The 16582-nt window shown below is 38.9% G+C and overlaps 1 protein-coding gene across 2 annotated transcripts; it reads left to right on the top strand.

The window, feature by feature from the left end:
- Positions 1-13962, top strand: NOL11 (nucleolar protein 11). Of its 2 annotated transcripts, XM_080379544.1 has the most exons (18): positions 2-187; positions 2454-2567; positions 3443-3499; positions 4106-4251; positions 4517-4574; positions 5121-5259; positions 5657-5854; positions 6574-6650; positions 7386-7509; positions 8189-8292; positions 8565-8642; positions 9473-9657; positions 9911-10036; positions 10924-11145; positions 11706-11784; positions 12852-12944; positions 13261-13368; positions 13668-13962. In XM_080379544.1, the coding sequence occupies exons 1-18, from the start codon at positions 38-40 to the stop codon at positions 13779-13781; spliced, it is 2172 nt and encodes a 723-aa protein (XP_080235670.1). In that variant the 5' UTR covers positions 2-37; the 3' UTR covers positions 13782-13962. The 2 variants fall into 2 exon arrangements, with proteins under 2 accessions (XP_080235671.1, XP_080235670.1); XM_080379545.1 differs by lacking the exon at positions 8565-8642 and having other exon boundaries at positions 1-187.
- Positions 13963-16582: the final 2620 nt, after the last annotated feature.

The raw sequence follows: 16582 nt of genomic DNA, 5'->3' as shown, positions 1-16582 counted from the left end.
GCCGCGCCGGGTCTCGCGAGAGGTGGCGGCGGGCGGCATGGCGGCGCTGTGCGAGAGCTTCACGCTGTGCGGTTTGGGGCCCAGCGGCGGCGTCGGGCTGGGCGGCGGCCTCCTGGCCCTGCAGCCGGGCCCCGACCCCGACCACGTCCTGCTCACCGACCGCGGCAGGACGGCCACGCTCTTCAAGGTAACGGCCCGGCTCCGGCCTGCGGGAGGGGCCCCGGGCAGCGCCTCGGCGGCGGCGGCGCCTCGGGGCCGCGCTGCCCCCGGCGGGCCTGGCTGGAGCGCGGCCGCGGGCCCCGCTGTCAGCGGCTCGGCCCGCCCGCGGGCTGCCGGCCCCGGCGGGAGGCGGGCGGGGGTCCCCGCTCCGGCGAGGAAGCCCGGCCTGGCCGCGCTCCGCTGCGCTGCCCCGCGCTGCCGGGTCTCTCCCCCCAGCCCCCGCCCGTGCAGTGCTCCCCGGGAGGCTGCGGGGCCTGTGGCGGCCCAGCCGGGGGGACCAGCCGCGGTGGCGGCGCTCAGCCCGGCTGTCAGCCGCTGTGGGCCGCCTGCCCGGTGCCTGCGGGATGGAGCAGTTCGGTTAGCGGCACTTGAACCTGAAAGCATGCTCTGGTGTCTTTGAACGTACGCGTATCTTTCAGTAGACCGGAATAAGAAACTGTAGGAATATTTGGGTTTATATCTTTAAATGGCGTTCACATTCATGGGGCTAGGGACTGTAGCTTAGCAGATTCATGATACAGCTTCCTTTAGGTTGTTTAGTCCTCCCTGACAAGACCATAAGCGAGGGCATAAATGTGTTGGTAAATATGCCCAGTGTAGCTCTAGACTGAGGAGAGGGGATTGAGTACCCTCAGAGCAGCCAGATGTAACTCATAGAATCATTGAGGTTGGAAAGGACCTTTAAAATCATCGAGTCCAACCATTAACCCAGCACTGCCACGGCCACCACGGTCCCTAAGCACCACATCTACACCCTTTTTAAACACCTCCAGGGGTGATGACCCCACCGCCTCGCTGGGCAGCCTGCGCCACTGCTTGGCCACCCTTCCAGGGAAGGAATGTGCCCAACATCCAACCTGAACCTCCCTGGCACAGCTCGGGGCCGTTTCCTCTTGTCCTGTTGCTTGTTCCCCGGGAGCAGAGACCAACTCCCCTGCCTACGGCCCCTGTCAGGCAGCTGTGGGGAGTAACAATGTCCCCCTGAGTCTCCTCCAGGCTAAACCCCGCCAGTTCCCCCAGCTGCTCCCCATCAGCCTTGTGCCCCAGCACCAGCCCGCTGCCCGTCTCTGGACACGTTCCAGCCCCTCGGGGTTCCTCTGGCAGTGAGGGGCCCAACACTGAACCCAGGATTCGAGGTATAGCCTCACCATGGCCAAGTACAGGGGGACAGTCACTGCCCTTGTCCTGCTGGCCACACTGTTTCAGCTACAAGCCAGGATGCTGTTGGCCTTCTTGCCCACCTGGGCACACTGCTGGCCCGTGTTCAGCGGACTGTCAACCAGCACCCCAGGTCCTTTCCCACTGGGCAACTTCCCAGCCGCTCTGCCCCAGCCTGCAGCGCTGCGTGGGGCTGCAGTGACCCATGGGCAGGACCCAGCACTTCTCCTTGTTCAACCTCATACAACTGGCCTCGGCCCATCAGTCCAGCCTGCCCAGACCCCCCTGCGGAGCCTTCCTGCCCTCCAGCAGACCAACAGTCCTGCCCAACTTGGTGTCATCTGCAAACTGACTGAGGGTGCACTCGATCCCCTCCTCCAGATCGTTGATAAAGGTATTGCACAGAGCTGGCCCCAGCACTGAGCCCCGGGGAACACCACGTGTGACCGGCCACCAGCTGGATGTCACTCCATTTACTACCACTCTTTGGGCTCAGCCATCCAGCCAGCTTTTAACCCAGCTTAGAGTATGCCTGTCCAAGCCACGAGCAGCCAGTTTCTCCAGGAGAATGCTGTGGGAGACTGTGTCAAAGGCTTTACTAAAGTCCAGGTAGACAATCATCTGTAAAGTGAGTTTAGACAGTAAAATTTATTGCTCTTGGTTTCAATAGTTACACTCAAATAGGAAGAGAAAAAGCGTGGTTCTGTGCCTGGTTGCATTAGTGAGTAAAAGAACTTGCACTAGTCATTAAAAGTAGTATCTTCACTTCGGATAAGCCACGCCTTGTACCTGTGCCTCATGGCATAAGCTCATCGGTTACAGGTCAAAGTTACTTCTTATGTGAAAAGAAAGAATTCAAGTTGATGTGGAGCTCTTTCATGTTACTCTGGAACTTTGGGTATTAAAGTCAGAAACAGGAATGCTCAAGTGGAAGTTCTGAGTATAGAAGTTTCCATATTTTAATGTTTTTCAGATCAGATGTGGCTACTTTGCAATTCCTTTCTGTCATGAGAAGAATCTCCAAAGTGTACCATGTTAGATTTTAATTATATTTACTTTGTTCTTACTCTTTCTAGGTTTCAGATCAGAAGCCACTAGGTTGTTGGTCCGTTAAACATGGGCAGATTATCACGTGTCCAGTTGTGTGCAGCTTTGAAACTCATGAATACATAGCTGTTCATGATGACAAGGTGAGATCCTTTTATCTGTTCTTAAAGGAAAAAAAGGATATACCGAGTCTTTTAAGTGAGTGTAGATAGGGAAGAAATTAGCAGTGCTGCATTTTTGGTTAAATGTAAATGCATGGAGCTCCAGCACTCTTGCAGGTCAGGTCATCTCTGTTCTTCAAGGGGACAGGGATGAGCCATTCTGCAGCTGCACCATGTGTTCTTTGGTCAGTGATACGGAGATCGTCTGTTCAGTTATGCAGTGGCCTTTGAAAAACTAAAGCATTCCAGTGAAGAGTGCTTCACGCAGACGTTCTCTAAGAATAAGTTATTTCTCTTGTTGTAGCCTGGTTGACATTTACAACTATGTGATTACTGTACCAAAATGGTTAAAACAGTTCATACTTCCATCCTTGTTTTTCTGCTCGTATTTTACAGTTAAACATTCCCTTGTCTGTGCACGTGCAGTGTTTGCTCAGCACACGATGAACCTTTGGCTTTTTAGTATTGTTGTTGATGAAATATCTGTCCTGACCTTTCATTGTTCTCCTTGAAATAATTCTTTTCCAGATCAGGTCATCTTTATCTTAATCTGTCTCCATCACTTTGATCTACTTTAATTTAGGATTCTGCTGTATCATTTTCTTTAACCTTACTCTTTCCTATCCTTTCTTTCCAATTCAAGATTTCTGAGCTTGGTTTGTATTCCTGTTGTCTCTGCTTCAGCTTCTTCCCATGCAAACTTCCCCTGGGTCAGTTTCCGCTCAGGTTACTGTGAATAAATGCTTTCTGTATATTTTCCTCCTGTGTTTCAGTGACATGCAATTGCTGGTATTTTGCATGGTGAGAAGTCTGTATATTACTGTTTTACTGTGCTTAAAAAATGTTTCTCTTTAAAGGTTTTAAGAATATGGAAGGACAAAGATATTAACTTGGACAAAGTATTTAAAGCAACAGTAAGTCTCTTAAATGTGTTTGCTTTTATGTTAACATTTTGAAACCTGGTGGAGAGAAGAGATACTGATTTTCATAGTACTGGTAATATCACGTTTAGCTGACTGTTGTCTTAACTTGTGTTTCATGATGTTCTGGAGTATTGCAAGGAATCCACTCGGACTGAGAGACTCGATCATCAGAGTATTTCTCTTAAAATGATTGGTATTGCAAGCCCAGTTTCAGAGGACTTTCTTTAAAGCTGGTGAATGATGTTAAAATACAGATTATTTTTGTCTGTTCTGCTGGTGGATCTGTTAAACAACACTTCGTGTTTTGCTGTATAGCAGTTGTTTGAACACCTTGCCCTCAGTCTTGTTTTTTCTGATGTGTTTCAGAAATGTGATGTTCATTGGGACACTTTTTTGTTGGGTAGTGATTTGCATTATTTATAGCATTTCAGCAAATCGGGAACTCCTAGATCTGCGTTATTAGGAATCTTACAGGGTCATCATTCTGTTAGTCATTTATTTAAAGAACTTAAAAAAAAAAATCGTGGGTAAAAACTTGGCTTTCAAGGTTATGTGCTGAACAACATAGAATATTTTTTTTTATATATATATATATAGCTTTCAGCTGATGTATACAGAATACATTCGCTACCCAATGGAGGACCAGTGGTGCTATTCAAAGGAGGTGGTGTTCGAACTTTAGATGTCCTTTTGGAAGCCCCACAACAAGAAATTGAAAACGTTATCTCAGATGAAGTCATCAAGTAAGTGATACAATTTTATCAAGTTTGCTTCTTGCTCAGAGGAATTGATGATGGTGAAATTTGTTCCCTTTTTTGAGGGGATAGGGGACAAATCTGAATACCAAGGTCTTGGGGTTGGGTGGTTTTTTCCAACACATTGTTTTTAAAGTCTTAGAACTTAGTTATATAGGTATTCTAAAATTAAGAGGCTGCTGAAGGCATAGTGATATGATTTTAGGTATAGTCCTCGAATTTAGAAGATGTTCATACAGCTTTCTGGTTTTAGGTGGAGTGAAGCTTTTAATGAAGGTCAACAACCTATCTTAATTTTCGCTACTGAGAAAGTGAGTTGAATACCTCTTTTTTTTAAACTTTCATAGCAGCAAATCTAAGTGCTTTTTCTAAAATTCATAACCTGTTTCATTGGATTTTAAGAGCTTTTAGTGAAATCACTGTCCTGATTTAATCAATATCCTGATAGAAGAGTTATATTGAAGTTGTGTTGATTTCAGGGCTGAGTAGTCTAGCTCTTGGAACTTCAAAGAACAATTAAGATTAAATACAGTAGACATTGTGTGACTCTTCGTTGTCGTAGAATACTTGCTTATTGTCAGTGACTTATTAATTCAGATTTATGCTTATTAAAAAATAATTATACAGAAATGTCTTTATTCTTGTGCTTCTTTGTGTTAATCCATTTGTTGCATCAAATTAGAATTTTCTTTACGTGCTTGAGTGCACAAACATTTCTGAATTGGATTGTATGTCCTATAGAAAATGTAAATTCTTAATTTTGCATAACATTCAAAGTTAAGCAGTACTAATATCTGAATTTCTGTTATCTCTTCTTCATGTAAATTAAAGGAAAAATTTATTTTCTCTTGTTTTAGGATGGGGATTTTTTTGTCTACGTAAAGAAACTTAAGATGAATAGTCTACGCAAATATAAGCTTGAACAACAGGAATTATCTAAGCCACTGAGTTTCACAGCGTATATAAAAAATAAAATCATCACACTTCTGTGTTTGTGTAAGTTATATTTTCTAATGACTTGTAATAATAAAGCAAATAATTGTATGGGAGGAGATAAAATGTTGATATTTATGAATTACTGTTTAATGTTTTGAGCTCTTTAATCTTTCTACAACAGCTAGTGGTAGAAGTAGTAAATAAACCTTCCTACTTTTAAATGGCTGCAAAGGCTCACTGTTCCTCCATATTATGATTGTATCTTGCAGATCTCGTGCTAGCTATGCATCGTTTTGCTGCTTTGCATCATACTGTGTTATTCAAATATCCTACATTATTTCTTCTTTCAGCATTCACTGGACTTTGTTCTCTTTGGATGTCCTTTTGCCATATTATATCAGATAGTTTTCCCACAACAACAGATCATAAAAGAGTAATCACCTGTTTTTTTTGGCAGATTCCAATTACTCTGTGTACAAGTTTCTGATACCTCTGCAGCAAAATTCTGAAGAGGAAGAACAGATTTTGTCCAAGTCACTACTGCTGAACCTTTCGGTATCTGGAAGTGTTCTAAAAGGAACTTCTTTCGTTGTTCTTGATAAAGACCACATTGCAGTGTTAGGAAGTCTAGGTGCATCTGGTGAAGAATGCAAAGGTAACTTGAAAAATGAGATTAAGATGCCTTAAGGTCTAAAATTTCCTTAGGCAAAGTGCTAAGCAGGAAATAGTGCAAATAAAATGTTAGTTGGCTCTTGAAACTAGTACGTAGTTAAGCTGTGCCGTTCAGAGCAGTAGCTGAAAGATAACTTTCACCAGTAAATTGTGTAGTGGGTTGCAGGACCCTATGCACTGTCGTGTTTCGGTGTTTGCCTCCGTACGGTTTGTGAAAGAGTTGAGTATATGCAGTGAGAGAACTTATGGATGGAGGGGAGTTAAAAGGACTTGGAAACTTGTAAAAGGACCTACGTGGGGAAGCAGCCCTAATGTCCTGTAAGAAATCAGTGTCTAAAGTGAAACAAGCGCTTCAGTCCCAAGCCTAAACTTCTTAAACGTGGGATGACTCAAATTTAAGCCACTGAACATAGCATTGTATAACAAAATGTTCTTCCTAACTGGAAGCTGCACTGGCTGCTGTCCCTTTTGCTACGAGTACTTGTTTAAAGCTCTTCACTGGAAAACTAAATCACATGGAAATATTTTTCTTAAGATCTAACCAGAATTACTTCATTCCTAATGTTGAGTACATTACTGACTGAGATATTTTGAAACAGTTATTTCTGTTTCCTTAAGTGTTTGTAACTGAAAGTAGCAAAGGCAAATGTAGCACTGACATTGCTTTTTGGGGTTGTAACTTTTGTATCTTATCTTCCCTAGAGTGCCTAACAATATGGAATACAAAATTTCAGACATTGCAGACTTCAAAGGAGCTGCCCCTGGGCACCAGCGGACAAGTAAGCTCAATCTTTAATTTGTGGTCCTTAAGTTTTGTGCATTTGGCACAATAGCAGTGAAGAGGCTGCTGGGCTGCGGAGTTCTGCTTCTGTCTGGAAGAGCAGTGAATGTCAGTTTCAGAAACAATATTGGCTAGTTTGTAAGCTATTTTTGTTAGAATATTTGGTGGGAGAATGGTGGCTTATGGCAGTTTCTTTGACAATTCAGTACCTTCTCATTTCTGATCGCATTGATTATTTGGGGAGAATGCGATAGCTAATTAAACAGAAAACCCACTCAGTATCTATTCTATTCAAACAGTTTGCAATTGATGGCCTAAATGATCCCTGCATGCCCCTAAATAGCATTTCAAGTTTTTCAGGTATCAATTATGATAAGTAAAGTGACACCGAAGTAATAAATGTACTAGTGAAATAGAACAGGTGACTGGTTTTGTCTTAAAATTGTACAAGAGGGAATTTAAAATTATCAGGTGAGCTTAATGTTTTGGAGCAGCCACTGTACTTTAAGACATTCCTGGAAAATTCTCAACAGAATGCTTCTTATTTCTGTATTTAAAATCAACAGTTAATGAAGGTCTGCTAATAAGTGGTAAACCTACCAAAAATAATTTAAAATAATCTGATCACTGACTTTTATTTGAATTTTTTAGTTAAGGAGTTAAACATCAGCTTGTGCAAGAACACGCTTCTCTGCTCATCTCCTTATTAACAATATGTTTTAATATTTTGTAGTTGTGGTGTTATGAGGAAAAATTTTTTTTTACTCATGGGAAAGTACTAACAGTAATTATGTACAAGTGTGAAACGTCATCCTTGGCAGCTGCTGTGGGAAAGCTCAAGGACAGTCAAACCCCTGGTAAGAATTTTTATAATTACAGTGAAAAGATCTCGTAAAGGGAAAACTTCTGAAATTGTACGAAAATTATTTTTATACAGTCCTATAAAATCAATTTAATCTGAACAGCTTGAAGTAACCTAACACATACTCTGTTCCTAGCTGTTAAAGGTACTGTTGCTCAGAGAACACCGAAGCGCATAGATGTCTGAATTTGTTGTGGCTTCACTCAGTCTGGGTTGTCATTCAAATACCAGTATTACTGAAAATATTACAATGCCAGCTATGAGTACTGAAAACATAATGAAGTGCTGTCTCCTATAAATTATTTTATTTTCAAAGAGTTTGTGATTAGATAGGGCAATGTCAAGCCTTAGTTAGTTTAAAATTGTACTGGCCCAGTGTCTTTAATCTAGCATTGCACTAGGAAAATGTTGTTGCAAGTAATGTTCACAATAAATTGTGTAATAACTTCTCTTCCTCCCAGAGGCTAAATGGAAAAAAAGTATGCAAAAAGGGTGATAAAATTACCTGCTGCTGAGGTAGAACTGGAAACTGTCTTTGTATAAAATGAATCAGATTATACTTCAGTAAATACCTATTCTTATGATTCTTCTGCTAAGAAGTTGGTGTAATAGTCATACTTTAGTAAATGAGCTTTAAGTGTGACCTTCATATAGTTTCTTTCTTGTGTCCACAGATGTCTCTTCGTTTGTAAACTGGAATACCCTTGGAGATGAAGAGCTGGCGGTTTCTGTTCACTCACAGCAGTCTGTAGCCCTAAAATCAGAGTCCAGAATGACTGTAAGTTAGCCTTAGGAGCATGAGGGTTTTGTTTTGTCTCTTTCCCATGCTGCTACTTCTACTTTCTTAGGTATTGCAGCAGAAGGAAATTTCACTTTGTGTTTGTTACTCATTGTTTCTAACACTGTTTCTGGAGTTGGACTACCCAGTTACTAATTGTAATTTGTGCAGCAAGTTGACACATGAAGTTCCTAGTTATCTTGATTAACATCCTTAAATATGTACCATCTTTTTGGAGCCGAATAATAACTTTTTGTTTTTCTTTGTAATAGTTAAGATCAAAAAGGAATACTGTTGCTAAAGTACAGCCAGATACCTTATCAGTTGGGCAGCTCTTACTAAATCTAAAAGTAAGTAAACCAAATATCCTTAAGTAGTGTTTTAGATGCTCTCAGAATATTTTAGTTGTCTCTTAAGCTATTATCTTTTTCCATGTCCTCTTGCACATATCAGGTTGACAAAGCTGCCTTGAACAGGTGAGTTGGAGGGTATTATTACTACTATTGTTACTATGCAAGAATAGTGTTTGGGCATGACGAAATCAAAGTTTTTCCATAGGAATGGGTTCGAGAATGGTACAATACAGGGCTAATAACAGCTGAGTTCTGAAAACTTGCACAAATTTGGTCATTTTTAATGACAGTCTTTTCTTACAATAAGTAAAGTTGGAGGATATTTCACTGAACTCTGCTTTTTTAAGCTTTTTTTAGATTCTTAGGTATGGCTTTAATTTTGTTGAAGACATTTTTGGATCTAGAAAAGTCAGAATGCTAGGAATTCCACTGCAAATATAGCAATAAGCTCTTTAGTTCCTTTCTAAAACTTGCTGCCAGTGTTGTGGTACTTTAAGTAGCATCCCTTCCTGTGTGAACATTCCTATAGCTTTACTGTGGCTAGACACCTTGGTAATGTTACTGCAGTAACAGGCGGATAATCTATGAGCCGTTATTGAAAGATACTGTTTACGTGAGTTCTGAGTGAGTAATTACCCTCATTTGGCGCTCTCATCCTTCAGAGAGATTACCAAAGCACAGAGGGGTGAGGGTATTTTTGTAAATTTTTTTAGCTGAAATTAAAAAAATCAGTCTGTTTTTCTCCCTGGTCCAATTAGTAAGAATTCTTAGTAAGAATCAGATTTATGCTTTGTACTTCTGAGTTGCACAGTATTTGTCATTTTCAGGATGCTTCTACGACCGTATTGGAAGATGAATTGAGACAGTTGATGTCAAAAGCACAGATGCCAGATTTCCAAGCCGCCATCGGATGTGTAATAACTGCCCTTATAAACAGATGTAAAACAGATCCAAAGTACTACCCTCAAAATTTCCTGCTACAGATAGTCCAAACCCGAGACTTGTCTTACAGGTGATAATTCTGCATTTTTTTTTAATTGTAGGGAATAGTCTTTAAAAATAGAAAGTAGAAAATTAGTTCTTTATATAAGGCAGTCTTGAATTATCAGAATTTACTATCAAAGGTGCTTATGCTTATTTTCTGAGGAAGGTGACACTTCCCAGATGGATTTTTGTGTAAACAAGATCAGTACTGATGCATTAGTTGTCCATGTTGTTTGCAGTGGGTGTGATCTATGCAGCTTATTCTTTCCATATTCTTACAGTTTGTGTCCAGATTTAATGGCTGTTGCTTTGGAGAAAAAAGATGTTTATCTCTTACAAAACTGCTTACAACGATTTCCAGATATTCCTGAAGAAATTACTTATGCTTGCTTGAAAGTATTTTTAAGGTAAACTGGCATTACTTCTCTCTTTTTTTTTTTTTTTCTTCACTAAACCAAGCCCCTTAATAAAAAGCTGTTTTGCAAAGAATGGCTTTATTTATGTAGATGAGCAATTAATACTGTGCATTGAATTGTTAATTCTGAGTACAGTGTATGTTGCAGTCTTGCAAACTGACAAAGTGTTTACGAGATGTCTGTTGCATATGTTAATTCTAAGAACTATATAAATGGTAATTAAATGAACATGCCTTTAGTAGCACTGCTGGCTTGAGTGGCATTCGCATCCATATGGTGTTAACCTGTCTATTTACTGAGTAACAGACTTAATTTGGAACTTACCTGGGTTAAGAAGCCCACAAAAAAAGATTGATTCTTTTTAAGTTCATGACAAAAATGGCTTCCATATCCCCAAAAGAATGAAGTTTTAGGTAGGCACTGTAACGAAAAGAAAAGACTGTTGTAACTGTTCCTCTAGGCTTCCAGAGCAAAAAGGATTATTTTTTTTTTAAGAAAACATCAGATCTTGTAATTTCAAACCTTAAAACTGTCAAATACTTTATTAATAAGTATTAGGAAAATCATAACTGTCTTAGGGGTTGAAGCAGTCCCACTACAGGTAGAATAAAATAACAGTTTTGAAGGGGGCATAACCTGTTAGTCAGCCCATGACAGTTAACTAACATTGTTGGAATAAAAAAGGAGTACATGTAGTGTTCAAGGTTAATAATTACAAAATATTAACGGTTCTTTCATCACCTTTATTCATTCTGCAAGACTGTATTTTAGTACATATTTTTCCTTCTATAGTAAGCTTCAAAGAGTTCGTAGTATGTACTACTGTTGATGTTGAAGCTAATAATTGAAAGTATTAAATGTGACGTTTTCTCCTACAGCCTTAGTGAAGCCTATCTTCAAAGAATAGATGTGAATCTAGAATCTGTAATCTGTTACATTGATACTGAATTCAACAGTAAAGATGTTAAGACTGAAATTGTAGAAAATGGTTTCAATGCAGAACTGGAACAAGATATCTGGGATACTAAAATCACAAAGAAGAGGCATCTGACAACTGATGGTGAACTCTGCCCAGTTGGACCACAGAAGGCAGCATTATTGTATCCTCTGTATGTTTTAATGAAGGAAGTCTGTGCGTTATATGTGACATGAATGTTTGTATTTAATATTACTAAAAGACATATTTTCTGTTATTGTGGAAATTTCTGAGAAGTTCTGGTAAAAGAAGTTCCTATTCAGTAGAAAAATTGTTTAGAATATTCTAATAGAATTCTATTCTAACAGAATAGAAACAATCAACTTTTAGAAAGCATCTACACAAATTTAAACATTTATGTATTTTTAAAATATTTTATTGTTATTATTTTTTGCAAAAGTGTAAAAAACCTTTAATCAATAGAAAATAGCATCAATTATCTTGATGTTTGCCTATTGAAACAAATTAACCTGTTACATACTTGCAGTAAACAGAACTGTTCAAGCTAACTGTATTGTGATGTTTCAGTTGCTGTATGTATTTCACAACAGAAATAAGGAGATTCAAAAGCTGAAATAGGCCTCTCTCAAAGAACTTAGAGAAATATTTTAATTAGAATTCACTTTGGTTTGTAGAATATGGTATTTTTTCCTGTAATTTTATTTCCTTAATAGTACTGCACAGAAATGCTGTTCTCCTTTCAGCTTACAGTGAAACATTTCTTTTGCCTCATCTGAAAAACCTTCCAGCTCAGCAAGCTGTTGTAAGTAGGTTAAAATCAAAAAGCTCTAAAACCCCTATTACTTTGAGAGGAGGGAGAGGGGAAGAGTGTTTCAATTGTATATCAGAAACTTGTCATTCATACGGCAGTCTGAATCACAAACTAATGGATGACAATGAAATTAAGATGCCTAGTAAGATGTAATGCTAGTGACTATTTTTCTACACTAATATTTTACTAATTTTTGTAGTCCTTTGTTATTTTAGAAAATGTAAAAAAGAAATGCTCTTTATGGCCCAGTCTGCTTGGAAATGTTTGTATTTTGTTAGCAAGTTAAGGTTTGTTACCTTGTTGGTTTGGATGCTTTTTGAGAAAGGAACAAGACATGCTAATGTAGTCAGTTCCATCAGAAATAGAAGTTTAGAAAGTATGAGAAACAAATTGTACACTATGTAAAATGCCAGATGCAATGCAAAGCAAACTCAAGTATTCAATCTCAGATCCTCTTAGTTTAAAAAACAAAAACAAACCCTCCCCTGACCCTCAGAACCTGAAACATAACTTCAAGAACTGCATGTACCACAGTACCTGAGAACATATGTGGTTTTCCAGTTAATCAGAAAGCCCACACATGAGAACAAAGCTCATTTTAGCACCCATCTCCTTGCATTCTTTTTTTGGAGGAAGAAATCTTTGATTTGTGTTTGGCACAAAACGATGTTGACCTGATTCCAACAGTTAGCAATCTATTGTTGGCTGATGAAAGTGAAACTGGGACTAAAATCGTTAATGCTAGTACACTTTTTAGCAAAGTTCCTAGAAAAGTCTGTGTCTGAATTAAATTTCACTGACACGGTGACTGGAACAAAGATTACCCTGAATGTAACTTTACATTGAATATTGCTGAGAATTTTCAAATGTCTAGCTGTGGATGGTAGAGAGAGAGAGAACCATAAAACCTATTTTTAATGCATAGTATACCATCATCTATGTTGCTTTAAAAAACAAATAAATAAAATAGTATGAGTATTATTACTGTGTGCAGGATAAAACTCCTCAGTCTGTTAAATGCTTGTGCTTTAAAAATGTTCTGACTCTTCTACTTTTAGCTCTTTCTCAGGTATTTATACTACCTGTATGTGAAATGTAGTGAAAAAATTAATACCACTCTTCCCGGAGTACGCTCTCCAAATATAAATCAGGTGAGAAACTAGTTGTAAGAGTTTAAGAGTTGTACTTCCTTTGGTTCCTGTGGTGTGTAATTGAGTGAGTAGTTGTGAATATCTAAAATGAAATGAGATCTACATTCATTCTACAGAGTATTGTCTTATTAATATAACCTGTATGGTCAGGTGTAACATAGTGCTTTTTACCATCAGAAAATAAATATGTTGCCTTAAAATATGAAACCATGCATTTTGCATTAGAAGTTCATGTTTCAGAGTTCAGCTTTTAAAGCAAAATCTGCATCGTTTGTATGTCATGAAGTGTAAGTGTATTTTTCTTGTTTGTCCTCAGATCATGGATTGGATGTGCCTATTACTCGATGCTCACTTCACAGTTATGGTGATGCTACCAGAAGCAAAAGAATTGCTTTCAAACCTGCATAAGTTTGTAAGAGCCCAAGTAAGTTGCGTCTTCTGAAATAATTATTTCATTTAGTATGGATTTAGAATATGGGTGTTAAGAAGTGGGGGCAGGGGCAGGCAACAGCAAATTATATGGTGAATCAAATAATGTCTGTTCTCCGCATGCTCCTTCCTGAACATGAAATGGCAGTTGCCTCTCTTTTCCCATTTTGATTTCAAAAGCTGTTATGTTTGTTTGGTTTAAGTATCAGAAACTGTGCAGAGCCACAGTATAGTGATGTAAAATAAATTTTAATTCTTTTCATACTTATGTAAGTATCTGTGTTTTCTTTTTAGGTACGGTTCTATTCTGAACTCAACAAGATTGAAGGAAGTTTGCGAGAATTACAAAGACTTAACCACCAGAAAGACTCACAGACATATTCTATTGAAGTGCTGGAACTTATTTGAATTTGAAATGAATTATTAACAAATTTATTTTTTATTGATTCCTTTTATGATGAGGATGTTTTAGCACTCCATATTGGGGATGTGAAAAGTTGTTTTCTACAGAAGGAGCACGGTTACTCTGTAGCTACACAGGAGTTGTAAGTTTGAAACTTGTGTATTAAAAGCTCTCTTTTTGACTGGATGAGAAGCTGGATACTTGCTTATATTTTCATGTGTAATTTTGATATGTAATCATAAGAACATCCTAAAATACCACATGATTCTTGGCAAAGAATTAGTAGGCTATTTGCAGGGCTTCAACAGGTGTTTCATCAAATGAGTGGACATTTTTATTCTACTTAATAGTTGAAGTCTCTGATTAGATTATTCAAAGTTCTCTTATTTCCACTCAGGTTGTAAACTATAGATGAACTCGTTTGAGTTTGCTGCTTTTATTTTTCTATTTTTAAGTTGTTTTTACTTTGTTCAAAGAGATCTTTGACATTTACAGATATAAACGGGGAAGGGAGCTTAAGTGTAGGTATCACAGTGCTTTCTCTCTTTCCTCTGTGTCATGGTATCACAACTTGTGTACCCTTTCATGCTTTTCTTTCCAGTCCAACCAGGTCCTCTTATGCCACTTTTAAAAAAAAATAGAAGGGAAGGGGTTTTGTGGTAGTGTCAGCCGTTAAAGTCTTGAGTTACAATAATCCAAAGCTGATTTGATGTATCTTATATATCTGTTAAAACACCTGCATCCAGAGGCTGCCTACAGCTAAGGAGAAGAGTTACAGGGAGCAGGAACTAGATAAGACTCCTCCTTCAAATGAAGCAGCAAAGTACAGTTATTTAGTAATAACTGCATTATTAAATTACAATTTTTACAGTCTATCTCAGAGGTTGCCATCAGCTGAAGATGACTGTGTTCTCAAGCAGAGAGGCTGCGCCTCTAGAGCATGCGTTCCTGCACAGACTTGCAGAATGGAGTTAGTGGATTTCAGCTTAAGTAGCTGTACTTCGGGACTTCTGCTTTAGAAATTTCTGAAGCTTTCTGGTGTTGAAAGATTACATCCAAGGTAGTTTCTGCTTTTTAAATACTCATCTGTTGAAATCTTGCCTATGTACATTTGAAGCTTTGAGGGAAGGGGAGAGGAGCATAAAAACATTCAGGTAAGGTTTAATGCTGTGGACTTTGGAGTGAGTTTTGACATGTCTTTAAGCCGACTATGCAACGGCTATGCCAGCACAGCTCAGAGCAAGAATGGTGTCTTGCCTGTTAGATTATGGAGCAAAGAACTAACCTAGCTGAAAATAACTTCTCTTTCTGGATAGTGATTTTTCTCTGATACTGCTGACTTAAGCATGTGTCACTGGGCACAGAGGAGACACCCAGTTTGATTTGGAGCGGAATGTTGGAAATCATTGTTTGAATAAATGGCTCCTTAACCTTTTTCAGGTTAAACTTGCCTCAGAATGAACAGCAGCATTTTCTTCCTTTCTCTGCCTAGAGCTAGAACATGAGATTATTACAGTTAAAGTGCTAGGTGCATAACTTACTGGACTTTGGCTGTAGCTGCACACAGTTAAAAGTCTTAAGGCTCTTTGGAAGTTGACAAAGAGTGAACACCTGAAGTTAACCTCATCTATACTGCTAGAATTCTGGCGTTTCAAAGTGTATCAGAGCTTTAGATTTGTTTTGACTGTCTCTTTTAAAAATAGCGATGAACTACAGTTTTACGAAAGCAACACTTGTTGAAGGTACTACAGGTATAAGCATCTATTGAATTGTACTTTGATTAGGTGTTTGCTTATAACGGACTTGCTACAATCTACTTGTGGGTCTGAACATTCATGTAAATGAAAGCTCATCTGGGATAGGGGAAAATGGGACAGATAAGCATAATACTGGATTTCTTGAAGTCTAGTATAAAACGGTTGGGGACAAATCGTCAGAGATTATTGATAGAATTAACATCAATACATGTTCAGAATAGCAAATAAGATGTTCTTATTTTTACTAATAATGTGATTGAATATTAATATAATTCAGCATATGACTATATTGATATACTTCGGTTTTCATCATACTAAATAAAATGGTAATTGGTATTATACTGAATTACACCAGCAAAAGTCATGTGAGTCCTTGCTTCCTAAGTGTGACTTTGTTTAGTCTACAGCTAAGCTCTAGTCTAACATTGCTCAGCAACACCTTGGTGTCTTATAAATGTACATGTAACTGATTCTAGAGCTGAATACTTTAAATTCAGTGCCTAATAAATGTTATGAAATAGTTTGGAGGGAAGGACTGGGCAAAAGCAGCTCAATCATTTAAGCAAGAGCATATGCTCACTTGTTATGAATGCCATCCAGCTGTAGGTTCTTAAGTTCTTTCCCTTACCCTTGGAGCAAGGAACCCATCCAGACAACAGCTTGGAACAACTAGGCTATTCATCTTCTCCAAAGTGCCTTTTGAAAGGAGTCTTTCTCTCCATCTGTCTTGAATATGGAGGCAGTGTAGGGCCTCCTACCAAAAATTCCTCTTCCTGATGTATTCAATTCACTTATAAATATGTTCATTTAACTATACTAGCAGATTCAGAATAGAAACTTCCAAGTTTCTAATGGACAAATGTTTTGTTCTTGCAAGTGGACAAGGGTAGGTAGGTAAGTAGGTTAAGGGGTTGTGGTTGATTTCTCTGTACTGAGCTAAGCTGTGTGTTGGAAAGGACTAATGTATAGTCCTGACTCTGAAAGTTAACATACCTCTCTATGCATCCATTTCTCCACCTGTAAAATTAAAATTCTTTGTCCTATTCAGC

The sequence above is a fragment of the Falco punctatus genome (genome assembly GCF_963210335.1).
Source record: "Falco punctatus genome assembly, chromosome: 1".
Classification (NCBI taxonomy): Eukaryota; Metazoa; Chordata; class Aves; order Falconiformes; family Falconidae; genus Falco; species Falco punctatus.
The sequence above is the reverse complement of the archived record's forward strand: the minus strand, read 5'-3'. Positions and strand labels throughout refer to the sequence as shown.